The sequence below is a fragment of the Eleutherodactylus coqui genome, chromosome 1 (genome assembly GCF_035609145.1).
Source record: "Eleutherodactylus coqui strain aEleCoq1 chromosome 1, aEleCoq1.hap1, whole genome shotgun sequence".
NCBI classification, from domain to species: domain Eukaryota; kingdom Metazoa; phylum Chordata; class Amphibia; order Anura; family Eleutherodactylidae; genus Eleutherodactylus; species Eleutherodactylus coqui.
The window spans coordinates 16,865,126-16,880,038 of NC_089837.1; the positions used below are offsets into that span (position 1 = coordinate 16,865,126).

At 54.4% G+C, this 14,913-nt stretch overlaps 1 protein-coding gene across 8 annotated transcripts in view; it reads right to left on the bottom strand.

Moving 5' to 3' along the window:
• The window catches only part of DTNB (dystrobrevin beta), a 139,942-nt gene that overhangs the window by 94,658 nt on the left and 30,371 nt on the right, over positions 1–14,913 (bottom strand). For 7 of the 8 annotated variants that reach the window (XM_066594407.1, XM_066594406.1, XM_066594404.1 and 4 more), the window contains exons 6-8: positions 11,481–11,635; positions 7,562–7,667; positions 7,031–7,197 (exon numbers count right to left, since the gene is read on the bottom strand). In XM_066594407.1, the coding sequence (XP_066450504.1) occupies positions 7,031–7,197; positions 7,562–7,667; positions 11,481–11,635 (428 nt within the window). The remainder of the gene's footprint in view (positions 1–7,030; positions 7,198–7,561; positions 7,668–11,480; positions 11,636–14,913) is intronic. The other variant, XM_066594403.1, reaches the window with a different exon arrangement.

Below are 14,913 nucleotides of genomic sequence, written 5' to 3' on the forward strand. Positions count from 1 at the left end.
GGGGCACCATCGTTACAGCCCTATGTCTGCAGGAACCATTTCGAGGTGCTTGACTGAAGCACATTTGGTCTCACGGTACCCATTACATGTACGGCCTCTGACCCCCACTGTCATCTCCATTTGCAGTAATGTTGTGAACAATGAAACTGGACGCTATGGAGGGGAACAGGGTGTCTTCAGTGGTGAATCCAGGTTTAGTTCAAGTCTGTGAGCACCAAATGTCCAAACAAGAGGCGGTACAACAGGGTACTAGAGCCTCCATGCCCACCTGTATCACATCTTGTATCCAAGCTAGAGGTGGTACAACAGGGTACTAGGGCCTCCATGCCCGCCCATATCACATCTTGTATCCAAGCTAGAGGTGGTATTACAGGGTACTAGAGCCTCCATGCCCATCTGTATCACATCTTGTATCCAAGCTAGAGACGGTACTACAGGGTACTAGAGCCTCCATGCCCGCGAATATCACATCTTGTATCCAAGCTAGAGGTGGTACAACAGGGTACTAGGGCCTCCATGCCCGCCCATATCACATCTTGTATCCAAGCTAGAGGTGGTATTACAGGGTACTAGAGCCTCCATGCCTCCCGTATCACATCTTGTATCCAAGCTAGAGACGGTACTACAGGGTACTAGAGCCTCCATGCCCGCCCATATCACATCTTGTATCCAAGCTAGAGGTGGTATTACAGGGTACTAGAGCCTCCATGCCCGCCCATATCACATCTTGTATCCAAGCTAGAGGTGGTACTACAGGGTACTAGAGCCTCCATGTCCACCCGTATCACATCTTGTATCCAAGCTAGAGGTGGTACAACAGGGTACTAGGGCCTCCATGCCTGCCTGTATCACATCTTGTATCCAAGCTAGAGGTGGTACAAAAGAGTACTAGAGCCTCCATGCCCACCGGTATCACATCTTGTATCCAAGCTAGAGGCAGTACAACAGGGTACTAGAGCCTCAATGTCCACCCGTATCACATCTTGTATCCAAGCTAGAGCTGGTACAACAGGGTACTAGGGCCTCCATGTCCACCCGTATCACATCTTGTATCCAAGCTAGAGGCAGTACAACAGGGTACTAGAGCCTCAATGTCCACCCGTATCACATCTTGTATCCAAGCTAGAGCTGGTACAACAGGGTACTAGGGCCTCCATGCCTGCCCGTATCACATCTTGTATCCAAGCTACAGGTGGTACTACAGGGTACTAGAGCCTCCATGTCCACCCGTATCACATCTTGTATCCAAGCTAGAGGTGGTACTACAGGGTACTAGAGCCTCCATGTCCACCCGTATCACATCTTGTATCCAAGCTAGAGCTGGTACAACAGGGTACTAGGGCCTCCATGCCTGCCTGTATCACATCTTGTATCCAAGCTAGAGGCGGTACAACAGGGTATTAGAGCCTCCATGTCCCCCCGTATCACATCTTGTATCCAAGCTAGAGGTGGTACTACAGGGTACTAGAGCCTCCATGCCCCCCCCCCCCCCGTATCACATCTTGTATTCAAGCTACAGGTGGTACTACAGGGTACTAGAGCCTCAATGCCCCTCGTATCACATCTTGTATCCAAGCTAGAGGTGGTACTACAGGGTACTAGAGCCTCCATGTCCACCCGTATCACATCTTGTATCCAAGCTAGAGGTGGTACAACAGGTACTAGAGCCTCCATGCTCACCCGTAAATCATCTTGTATCCAAGCTAGAGGCGGTACAACAGGGTACTAGAGCCCCCATGCCCCCCGTATCACATCTTGTATCCAAGCTAAAGGTGGTACTAGAGCCTTCATGCCCACCCGTATCACATCTTGTATCCAAGCTAGAGGTGGTACTACAGGGTACTAGAGCCTCCATGTCCACCCGTATCACATCTTGTATCCAAGCTAGAGGTGGTACAACAGGTACTAGAGCCTCCATGCTCACCCGTAAATCATCTTGTATCCAAGCTAGAGGCGGTACAACAGGGTACTAGAACCTCCATGCCCCTCGTATCACATCATGTATCCAAGCTAGAGGTGGTACAACAGGTACTAGAGCCTCCATAACTGGCCATATCACATCTTGTATCCAAGCTATAGGTGGTATAACAGGGTACTAGAGCCCCCATGTCCCCCGTATCACATCTTGTATCCAAGCTATAGGTGGTACAACAGGGTACTAGAGCCTCCATGCCCACCTGTATCACATCTTGTATCCAAGCTAGAGGCGGTACAACAGGGTACTAGAACCTCCATGCCCCCCACCCCCCTTATCACATCTTGTATCCAAGCTAGAGGTGGTACAACAGGGTACTAGAGCCTCCATGCCCGCCTGTATCACATCTTGTATCCAAGCTAGAGGTGGTACAACAGGGTACTGCAGCCTCCATGCCTCCTGTATCACATCTGGGATATTCATATATATATATTCCCCAAACCAGTCGGGCCGCTTTTTAAATTATAAAGAGAAAATAACACAATATTTTGGTGATCTCATCTTACTCCCAGTTGAGCACATCGGGAGGGGGGGGGGAGGGGTTTGGGGGGACATTGTTCCATTTCATTTTAAACAATGAAGTAATGTGGTAATTGCCGTCAGCAGCTCGTCCCACAGGAGTTGTTGCCGGCCGTGTCTGCCCTTGTGGGGCACTGTCTCTTCTGGGGAGGGAGGAGGACCGTTGCTGGGGTTCTGAGAGAGGAATGTTGTCCCGTTCTCGTCTGATGGAGGATTCCGGCTGCTCCGCGGTCCTCGGTCGTCTCTGTTAGATACTTTGTTCCCTAATGCGCCAAAATGTTTCCTCTTGGTGGCCCGTCCGGACTGGCGGGGGCCGGTTCACCCCGGGCTCTTCTTCTGTGCAGCCATGCTTTTAGATGCATACGGTTTAGCATTGTCCTGCTGAAGTATACAAGGCCGCCTGAAGGAGACGCTGTCTGCATGGAGCACATGTTGTTCTATAGCCTCTACATACGGCCCAGCACTGATAGTGCCTGTCAGGATGTGTGAGCTGCCCATGCCACCCCATGCCATCAGACAGGCAGGGCTGTGATTGGCTGGATGGTCTCGCTCCTCTTGCCCTTCACAGAATAGACTATAAAATGGAAATCTTTATTTGATAATTAATTAAAACCCCACATATCTGGGCTAACGGACAAACACATATCACAGCGTCTGAGGGGGCTTAATAGCTTCACCAAACTGCAACTAGGTAAAGTGGAGACCCCATAATGGCCTCACGGGGAGCTGGAGACCTCCCAGAAAAACATCCGTGATGGGGACCCCGCAGATCCGGTTCAGAAAAACATATAAGAAGGCCAGCACATCAGACCGGCCAGGGGGTATAGTGCTGTACTCTACTTAGGGCCAAGGGGACAGAGATGATAACTGATCAGAGCTATGCACCAAGCAGTACCTTCAGTCTGCACCTCTAGCCCCACGCCCAAGAAGAAGAGCAGTACCTTCAGTCTGCACCTCTAGCCCCACGCCCAAGAAGAAGAGCAGTACCTTCAGTCTGCACTTCTAGCCCCACGCCCAAGAAGAGCAGTACCTTCAGTCTGCACCTCTAGCTCCACGCCTAAGAAGAGCAGTACCTTCAGTCTGCACTTCTAGCCCCACGCCCAAGAAGAAGAGCAGTACCTTCAGTCTGCACTTCTAGCCCCACGCCCAAGAAGAAGAGCAGTACCTTCAGTCTGCACCTCTAGCCCCACGCCCAAGTAGAAGAGCAGTACCATCAGTCTGCAACTCTAGCCCCACGCCCAAGAAGAAGAGTAGTACCTTCAGTCTGCACCTCTAGCCCCACGCCCAAGAAGAAGAGCAATACCTTCAGTCTGCACCTCTAGCCCCACGCCCAAGAATAAGAGCAGTACCTTCAGTCTGCACTTCTAGCCCCACGTCCAAGAAGAGCAGTACCTTCAGTCTGCACCTCTAGCTCCACGCTTAAGAAGAAAAGCAGTACCTTCAGTCTGCACTTCTAGCCCCACGCCCAAAAAGAAGAGCAGTACCTTCAGTCTGCACTTCTAGCCCCACGCCCAAGAAGAAGAGCAGTACCATCAGTCTGCAACTCTAGCCCCACGCCCAAGAAGAAGAGTAGTACCTTCAATCTGCACCTCTAGCCTCACGCCCAAGAAGAGCAGTACCTTCAGTCTGCACCTCTATCCTCATGCCCAAGAAGAAGAGCAGTACCTTCAGTCTGCACTTCTAGCCCCACGCCCAAGAAGAAGAGCAGTACCATCAGTCTGCAACTCTAGCCCCACGCCCAAGAAGAAGAGTAGTACCTTCAATCTGCACCTCTAGCCTCACGCCCAAGAAGAGCAGTACCTTCAGTCTGCACCTCTATCCTCATGCCCAAGAAGAAGAGCAGTACCTTCAGTCTGCACCTCTAGCCCCACGCCCAAGAAGAAGAAGAGCCAATACCTTCAGTCTGCACCTCTAGCCCCACCCCCAAGAAGAGTAGTACCTTCAGTCTGCACCTCTAGCCCCACCCCCAAGAAGAGCAGTACTTTCAGTCTGCACCTCTAGCTCCACGCCCAAGAAGAGCAGTACCTTCAGTCTGCACCTCTAGCTCCACGCCCAAGAAGAGCAGTACCTTCAGTCTGCACCTCTAGCTCCACGCCCAAGAAGAGCAGTACCTTCAGTCTGCACCTCTAGCTCCACGCCCAAGAAGAGCAGTACCTTCAGTCTGCACCTCTAGCCCCACGCCCAAAAAGAGCAGTACCTTCAGTCTGCACCTCTAGCCCCACGCCCAAGAAGAAGAAGAAGAGCAGTACCTTCAGTCTGCACCTCTAGCCCCATCTTATCAGGAGGAGGCTCAAGTAAGTGTACAGATCATGGGATAGGATTATCTGAAGGTGTTTTAGAACATCCCGACGCGTTTCCCTGTCTTATTCCAGACAGTTCATCAGGAACCGAAGGTCTAAGATTATAATTATATATACACATACATACACACACACATACAAATAAATACATACATACATATATACACACACACATATATATATATATATATATATATACACATACACACACATATATATATATATATATATATACACACACACACACACACACACACACACACACACTGATAGATCGACAGCGAACTGAGAAGTACCATAGTAACTCATCTGACCCACTGATATCCGTCATCTGTGTTGCCTTAGTATCCAGTATGACAGGGGCGGTAATGGTGTGTTCAGCTATACATCCCCTAAACAGGGAATCCTACACTGTTGTCTGAACCAGTCCGTCTACGGTTTAGTCTCACAGACTGCATACATGTAGCTGCAGAGCTCGGCTGAACCGCTACACTGTAACGGACAAGGTCCAGTACTGCACAAAGGCAGCAAACAGGACGACCCCCGTATAGACTGCTGCAGTAAGCAGCATAAGGATGCCCAGCTAGCCACTGATATGACTTAGATCTAGTGGGCCGGTCTCTGAGGTACGGCCAGTGAAGACTAGAAGGCAGCAGATAATGAGCCGACCCTTCACCAAAACGGGAGATACAAATATGTCTATCTTAGGAATGACCCGGTCATAGCTGAGAAGAAAGCAAAATCAATCAATCAGTGCTCCGCCAGCGCCTGTGGCCCCCTCCTCGTGAGTCCACAGGACACAGCGTCCACGGTTTACACAAAGAATCTAACATTTTGGTCCATCTGCCCACAGAAGAGTTTGGCCTCGGTCCATTGTAAATGAGCTTTGGCCCAGAGAAGACGCCGGCGCTCCTGGATTGTGCTGATATTTGGCTTCTTCTTGGCATGGTGCGGCTGTAACTGTATGTGTGGGTTGGTGATCTGTGTTCACACACAGTGATATCTGGGAGTATTCCTGAGCCCTGCAGGGATTACATTACAGAATCATGCCTGTGTATAATGCAGCGACGCCTGAGGGCCCGTAGATCTCCAGCATCCAACACTGACCGTCGGCCTTGTCCGTTGTGTATATGAATATCTCCAGATCCTCGGACTCTTCTGATGATATTCTGTACTGTAGATGGGGGGGGGGGGGGGAGGGAATATTCTAAGTCTTCCTGAAATTGCCCCACAATGTTTAGCCGCAGTTTCTCACAGATTGGTGACCTCCGGCCATCTTTGCTTCTGAGAGACTCAGCCTCTCTAACATGCCCTTTATACAGTCATGTAACTTGGTAGAAAACTGACCCTCCAGCTGTTTTTCACTAGTGCCACTTACTGTACCAGCTAACGCAGTGAGCGGGTCCTTGGTGTCCAGGGCTCACTGATGGGAGGTGGTGGTGTGGTGGGGGGGGGGGGGGGGGGGGGGGGGGGCGATCAGTGACTGTAGGGCACATTACTGATAAAGTCCCTTCTGGTGATGAAGGAAGTGTGTCACACCGGATATTGCATCTCGCTGTGTACGGGGCCACAGACCAGTCAGAGAGCCCACGTGACCCCAGTCTACCTCCAATAGACAATAAGCTAGCAGCGGCTGTGTAATGGACAGTGTTCTGCAGGGTACCCGGGTTCTGGCCTCATATGGACGTGTCTTGTACCACCTACCCAACATTATACAGACAAGTACCCCCTTCCATGGCAGCGCCCTTTGCCTGCAGGTAACATGCCCAGCTGCACTACAGGAACTGATCAGGAATGGTTTAAAGAACTCTGCTTGCTGTCAGGAAATGTAAACAGATTCTCACAGCTACATATTTGTTACAATGTATCAGTGGAAGTAAAAGATATCAGCTTGGAGTACAAACACACCCAGCATGGCTCTCTGATCACTGCTCCCACAATGCTGTATGATTGGGGGGGGGGGGGGGGCTGAAAAAGACCCTCCAACCCAATGATGAGTCTATTGTACAACTCCAGGCTTCATGTCTTTTAACCCCTTCTGTAGAGTCTCATAAGGCTCCAGCTACTTTGTCTGAGCTTCTGCAGCGGATAACAGTGAGGGGCCACATGCGAGGGGTCCGGGGGCCACATGAGTCATGTCCCCAAGCGGTGAATGTGGAGAAGAGCGTGTATGAAACAGGAGGAGAGCAAACAGATTCTAAGGGCCCCATCACCCTGACCGTGCGCGGGTACTCACCCAGGAGGAGTGCTCCTTCATCTGGTGCTGGTTGCTGTGCGGGCCGTTGGCATGACCTCTCCAGAAGCAGTTCTGGCACAGCTGGTAATTGTGGCACTGCTGGCAGCGATAGCGGAAACCCATCATACTCTCACAGCGGCAGAAGGAACACTCCACAGGATGGAAGACTGCAGAGGGAGAGAAGGGGTTAACGGGGCATCATAACACAGCAAATCACTGAGCAAGAGCGGGCAGAGCCAGGGGCCGCGTCCAGCACAGAGGCGGGCAGAGCAAGGGGCCGCGTCCAGCACAGAGGCGGGCAGAGCAAGGGGCCGCGTCCAGCACAGAGGCGGGCAGAGCAAGGGGCCGCGTCCAGCACAGAGGCGGGCAGAGCAAGGGGCCGCGTCCAGCACAGAGGCGGGCAGAGCAAGGGGCCGCGTCCAGCACAGAGGCGGGCAGAGCAAGGGGCCGCGTCCAGCACAGAGGCGGGCAGAGCAAGGGGCCGCGTCCAGCACAGAGGCGGGCAGAGCAAGGGGCTTTCAGCACACTCACCATTTTCTACGTGGGCCAGTCGATGCATTAGAGGTAACCAGACGAGGCACTGAGGAGGGGGGTCGGCCATTATGGTGTCTAGGAACATGTTCAGGGCGATCTTCTTCTGTAAGACACAAGATCACAGGAGAATCACAGCGCAGGACATAAATGTCCCCGTAGACACACACGCGGTACACCCGTCCAGCACACGCTACATCTACGGTACACCACACGCACGCGGTACACCCGTCCAGCACACGCTACATCTACGATACACCACACACACGCGGTACACCCGTCCAGCACACGCTACAACTGCGGTACACCACACGCACACGCTACATCTGCGGTACACCACACGCACGCGGTACACCCGTCCAGCACACGCTACATCTGCGGTACACCAGACGCACGCGGTACACCCGTCCAGCACACGCTACATCTGCGGTACACCACACGCACGCGGTACACCCGTCCAGCACACGCTACATCTACAGTACACCACACGCACATATTACACCCGTCCAGCACATGCTACATCTACGGTACACCACACGCACATGCTCGCAGTACAACACACGCACACGGTGCACACGGTACACACGTCCAGCACACGCTTCGAAAGAATATCAAAAGAGGATCGCCCATAGAGGAGACAAATCCGGCAAGAGTGGCGGAACAGTGAAGGCGACAGCCCGAGAGGGGACAGCCAGTAATAGGGCGACACCCCGAGAGGGGACAGCCAAGTAATAGGGCGACACCCCGAGAGGGGACAGCCAAGTAATAGGGCGACACCCCGAGAGGGGACAGCCAAGTAAGTAATAGGGCGACACCCCGAGAGGGGACAGCCAAGTAAGTAATAGGGCGACACCCCGAGAGGGGACAGCCAAGTAAGTAATAGGGCGACACCCCGAGAGGGGACAGCCAAGTAAGTAATAGGGCGCAACACCCCGAGAGGGGACAGCCAAGTAAGTAATAGGGCGACACCCGAGAGGGGACAGCCAAGTAAGTAATAGGGCGACACCCCGAGAGGGGACAGCCAAGTAAGTAATAGGGCGACACCCCGAGAGGGGACAGCCAAGTAAGTAATAGGGCGACACCCCGAGAGGGGACAGCCAAGTAAGTAATAGGGCGACACCCCGAGAGGGGACAGCCAAGTAAGTAATAGGGCGACACCCCGAGAGGGGACAGCCAAGTAAGTAATAGGGCGACACCCCGGGAGGGGACAGCCAAGTAAGTAATAGGGCGACACCCCGAGAGGGGACAGCCAAGTAAGTAATAGGGCGACACCACGGGAGGGGACAGCCAAGTAAGTAATAGGGCGACACCACGGGAGGGGACAGCCAGTAGTAGGGCGACACCACGGGAGGGGACAGCCAGTAGTAGGGCGACACCACGGGAGGGGACAGCCAGTAGTAGGGCGACACCACGGGAGGGGACAGCCAGTAGTAGGGCGACACCACGGGAGGGGACAGCCAGTAGTAGGGCGACACCACGGGAGGGGACAGCCAGTAGTAGGGCGACACCACGGAAGGGGACAGCCAGTAGTAGGGCGACACCACGGGAGGGGACAGCCAGTATTAGGGCGACACCACGGGAGGGGACAGCCAGTATTAGGGCGACACCACGGGAGGGGACAGCCAGTAGTAGGGCGACACCACGGGAGGGGACAGCCAGTAGTAGGGCGACACCACGGGAGGGGACAGCCAGCAGTAGGGCGACACCACGGGAGGGGACAGCCAGCAGTAGGGCGACACCACGGGAGGGGACAGCCAGCAGTAGGGCGACACCACGGGAGGGGACAGCCAGCAGTAGGGCGACACCACGGGAGGGGACAGCCAGCAGTAGGGCGACACCACGGGAGGGGACAGCCAGCAGTAGGGCGACACCACGGGAGGGGACAGCCAGTAGTAGGGCGACACCACGGGAGGGGACAGCCAGTAGTAGGGCGACACCACGGGAGGGGACAGCCAGCATTAGGGCGACACCACGGGAGGGGACAGCCAGCATTAGGGCGACACCACGGGAGGGGACAGCCAGCATTAGGGCGACACCACGGGAGGGGACAGCCAGCATTAGGGCGACACCACGGGAGGGGACAGCCAGCATTAGGGCGACACCACGGGAGGGGACAGCCAGCATTAGGGCGACACCACGGGAGGGGACAGCCAGTATTAGGGCGACACCACGGGAGGGGACAGCCAGTATTAGGGCGACACCACGGGAGGGGACAGCCAGAATTAGGGCGACACCACGGGAGGGGACAGCCAGAATTAGGGCGACACCACGGGAGGGGACAGCCAGTATTAGGGCGACACCACGGGAGGGGACAGCCAGTATTAGGGCGACACCACGGGAGGGGACAGCCAGTATTAGGGCGACACCACGGGAGGGGACAGCCAGTAGTAGGGCGACACCACGGGAGGGGACAGCCAGTAGTAGGGCGACACCACGGGAGGGGACAGCCAGTAGTAGGGCGACACCACGGGAGGGGACAGCCAGTAGTAGGGCGACACCACGGGAGGGGGACAGCCAGTAGTAGGGCGACACCACGGGAGGGGACAGCCAGTAGTAGGGCGACACCACGGGAGGGGACAGCCAGTAGTAGGGCGACACCACGGGAGGGGACAGCCAGTAGTAGGGCGACACCACGGGAGGGGACAGCCAGTAGTAGGGCGACACCACGGGAGGGGACAGCCAGTAGTAGGGCGACACCACGGGAGGGGACAGCCAGTAGTAGGGCGACACCACGGGAGGGGACAGCCAGTAGTAGGGCGACACCACGGGAGGGGACAGCCAGTAGTAGGGCGACACCACGGGAGGGGGCAGCCAGTATTAGGGCGACACCACGGGAGGGGGCAGCCAGTATTAGGGCGACACCACGGGAGGGGGCAGCCAGTATTAGGGCGACACCACGGGAGGGGGCAGCCAGTATTAGGGCGACACCACGGGAGGGGACAGCCAGTATTAGGGCGACACCACGGGAGGGGACAGCCAGTAATAGGGCGATACCACGAGAGGGGACAGCCAGTAATAGGGCGATACCACGAGAGGGGACAGCCAGTAATAGGGCGATACCACGAGAGGGGACAGCCAGTAATAGGGCGATACCACGAGAGGGGACAGCCAGTAATAGGGCGATACCACGAGAGAGCGGACAGCCAGTAATAGGGCGACACCACGAGAGGGGACAGCCAGTAATAGGGCGACACCACGAGAGGGGACAGCCAGTAATAGGGCGACACCACGAGAGAGGGGACAGCCAGTAATAGGGCGACACCACGAGAGAGGGGACAGCCAGTAATAGGGCGATACCACGAGAGAGCGGACAGCCAGTAATGGGGCGATACCACGAGAGGGGACAGCCAGTAATAGGGCGATACCATGGAAGGGGACAGCCAGTAATAGGGCGATACCATGGAAGGGGACAGCCAGTAAAATGGAGACACCACGAGAATGGAGGTGGCCCTTGAAAAGGTGATGCCACCAGAGGGGCGGCCCCTGAATAAAGGTATACAGAGAGGGGAAACCGCAGAGCTGATGGCCACATGACTGATCCACGCCTGTATGTCACATGATCAGGGGGAGGGTCAATCTCTACAGCTGACGGCTTCATAACTGCAAAGTAACAATCTGCTGGGACTGCAGGACAGCGCTCCAATCATGGGCAGGCAGATGTCTGTACCAGTGGAGCGCAGTGTGCCCCAGCTACCACTGGGGGCAGCCGTTCCTGCACCATGACTACTGCTCATACTTCAGGGCCATGACGGTGGCTTTCATAGTTGTCACCCGGCTGATCAGGGTTAATAAGTGGTGAAGTGGCGTTCCGGTGACGACCAATATAGTCCTGGTGGCCATGTTGTCCAACTTGCCCAGAAGCAGCTGAGTGCAGCCGGGGGTCGCCGGACAGACGGGGGGATATTCTGTACTGTCTCACCTGCGGAGGGAAGCAGGACCGCGCCGAGTGCTCCGTGTACCCGAAGGACGGGCCCTCGAATACCGTGGTTGGGAGCTTCAGCACCTCCCGCAGGAACTGGTCGAACTTGGCGAAGACCATGAAGCCGCTGGAGTCCGACACCTGGGAGAAGATATCTGTGGGAGACAATGGGAGAGGCGGGGTCATCTACAAGAACCTCCCCCAACACTTATTAGTACGCCCCCTCCTGGTTACCAGTGACAATAACACTCTGCTCTCCATACTAGTCGTCTGCACGATGTCCTACTCCAGTCACAGCTAAAGCTGCGTGTAATCCTAACTCCTCAGTTTATATCACCTGCACTAAGTGCTGAGGAACTGTGAGACTTGTGGTTTAAAATCACAGCTTATACTCCAGTCACACCTAGAGCTGCATCTACAATTATGCCTCTTTATTTCCCTCTTTTCTCAAAGCTCACTGCTGCCCCCTGCTGGTTCAGTGATGATCCGCTGCGATGTCTTGGTTGAGCTCGGTAATGATGTGTCTCCGCTGATAGATTCCAAGTGACAACCAGTAAGGAAGAGCCAAGGACAAGGCAGGATGCAATTCAGGACTGGGTTAAATTAAATGAAGGATTTGATGCAGCTCTGGATGTGACTGGAGCATAAGAGCTCACTTACAACAGACCTAAAGCCGGGGATTTACATTAGTCGCACAATCTAGTATGCTGGGATTATATCCAGATGTATGTGGGGCTAATAAGAGGAGCGCTGCTTTGGATGTGACTAGAGTAGAAGACAACTGTGAATCAGTACAAGATCAGTGAAGAATTTTTACAAAGTTACTGAACATGTTGCGTTAATTGTGATGTGTTGCCAGACGGAGAAGTGATATATTAAATGCAGCTCTGGATGTGAGTGGAGAAGAGGACAACATTAGTGATTAGTGTGCAACATAACATATACATTTACACATATTCTGCCTACTATGGACTTGCTACAGCTGCCGCAGAGACCACCAGAGGCCCCCTGAAGTAGAGAGTGGGCATACCATCCAGACCCCGAGCTGATGTGACACCCCCCCCCCCCCCTGAGTGTCCAGAGAGTGGGTATCACCACCAGAGGCCCCCTGAAGTAGAGAGTGGGCATACCATCCAGACCCCGAGCTGATGTGACCCCCCCCCCCATCCCCGAGTGTCCAGCGAGTGGGTATCACCACCAGAGGCCCCTTGAAGTACAGAGTGGGCATACCATCCAGACCTCGAGCCGATGTAACCCCCCCAAGTGTCTGGAAAGCGCGTGTCACCACCAGGTGCCCCCTGAAGTTGAGAGTGGGCATACCATGTAGACCTCGAGCCCATGTGACCCCCAAGTGCCTGGAGAGCGGGTGTCACCACCAGAGGCCCCCTGAAGTAAAGAGTGGGCATACCATCTAGACCCAGAGGCAATGTGACCCCCCCCCCCCCCCCGCCACGAGTGTCTGGAGAGCGGGTGTTACCACCAGAGGCCTCCTGAAGTAGAGAGTGGGCATACCATCCAGACCCTGAGCCGATGTGACCCCCTGTATGTCCAGAGAGTGGGTATCACCATCAGAGGCCCCCTGAAGTAGAGAGTGGGCATACCATCCAGACCTGATGTGACCCCCTGTATGTCCAGAGAGTGGGTATCACCACCAGAGGCCCCCTGAAGTAGAGAGTGGGCATACCATCCAGACCCTGAGCCGATGTGACCCCCTGTATGTCCAGAGAGTGGGTATCACCACCAGAGGCCCCCTGAAGTAGAGAGTGGGCATACCATCCAGACCCTGAGCCGATTTGACCCCCTGAGTGTCCAGAGAGTGGGTATCACCATCAGAGGCCCCCTGAAGTAGAGAGTGGGCATACCATCCAGACCCTGAGCCGATTTGACCCCCTGAGTGTCCAGAGAGTGGGTATCACCATCAGAGGCCCCCTGAAGTAGAGAGTGGGCATACCATCCAGACCCTGAGCCGATGTGACCCTCCGAGTGCCCGGAGAGCGGGTGTCACCACTAGGGGGCCCTGGATGGTACATCACGCCCTGACCACACCAAGGACATACGTGACTCCAGCTGCATACGGGATCAGTCACTTTCCATTAACCCCTTAGTGAGCAGTGGTACGCTTTTCTACAGCAGTCACTATCGTAGCTTACGCTGGGCTGTCGTAAAAAACATGGCTGCCTAGTTGGTTTCAGACCAGCGCATTATAATACGGACGTGTTAGAGATGGTGCTCCAACCGCGTGTCAGCGGTATTTACCCGACAGAACATAATACCGATATGGAGGGAAAAAACGGATAAAAACAGGTCTGCTGCGTCCTAGAACATGCGAAACACGCAGCAAATATGGGGTTAAAATATGCTTGTTGGAGAGTCCCGGGCTGCCCTGGTCTATGGGATGGCGAGGGGCGATGGGTTCCCACACCAGCCATAAACAAAAACAACAACAGATTTCTTTCCCAACAAACCCCCTTTATTATGGAATAAGACGTACTTCTGCGTTCGCAGCGACCCGACTACAAACACGCGGCGGCTCTGATCACATGATAGGAATGCCGGAATCTCAAGGTTTCACCCGATCCGCCCGCCAAAGAATGCAATAAAAAGAGGTCAAAAAGTTGCAGCCCCCCGCACTGGTAGGAATGGGAACTGCAGCTGGCTGAGACAATAATGTGACGTCTGGTGGACACGGCGCCATGGAAACACTTCATAATTAAAGAAGACATGTAATAAATAGAAGACAAAGCAGAACAATGTAATGTGGGAGTCGCACAGACCGCAGAACACCGCGAGCGCCAGCTATGTATACCGCGTGCACAACAACGGCGGGACCTCAAAAATGAGTAAGAACGGTAAACAAAGCATTATGGCGCATTAAAGATACAAATCACCCCGCATAAACGCGCGGCCGCAGGCGGTGACAGGAACATGCCATGGCGCTTGGGACGTTACCGATGTATCCAAGCTAGTGGCGGTACAACAGGGTACTAGAGCCTCCATGCCCGCCTGTATCACATCTTGCATCCAAGCTAGAGGCGGTACAACAGGGTACTAGAGCCTCCATGCCCGCCTGTATCACATCTTGTATCCAAGCTAGAGGCGGTACAACAGGGTACTTAAGCCTCCATGCCCACCTGTATCACATCTTGTATCCAAGCTAGAGGCGGTACAACAGGGTACTAGAGCCTCCATGCCCACCCGCATCACATCTTGTATCCAAGCTAGAGGCGGTACAACAGGGTACTAGAGCCTCCATGCCCGTCTGTATCACATCTTGTATCCAAGCTAGAGGCGGTACAACAGAGTACTAGAGCCTCCATGCCTGCCTGTATCACATCTTGTATCCAAGCTAGAGGCAGTACAACAGGGTACTAGAGCCTCCATGCCCACCTGTATCACATCTTGTATCCAAGCTAGAGGCAGTACAACAGGGTAC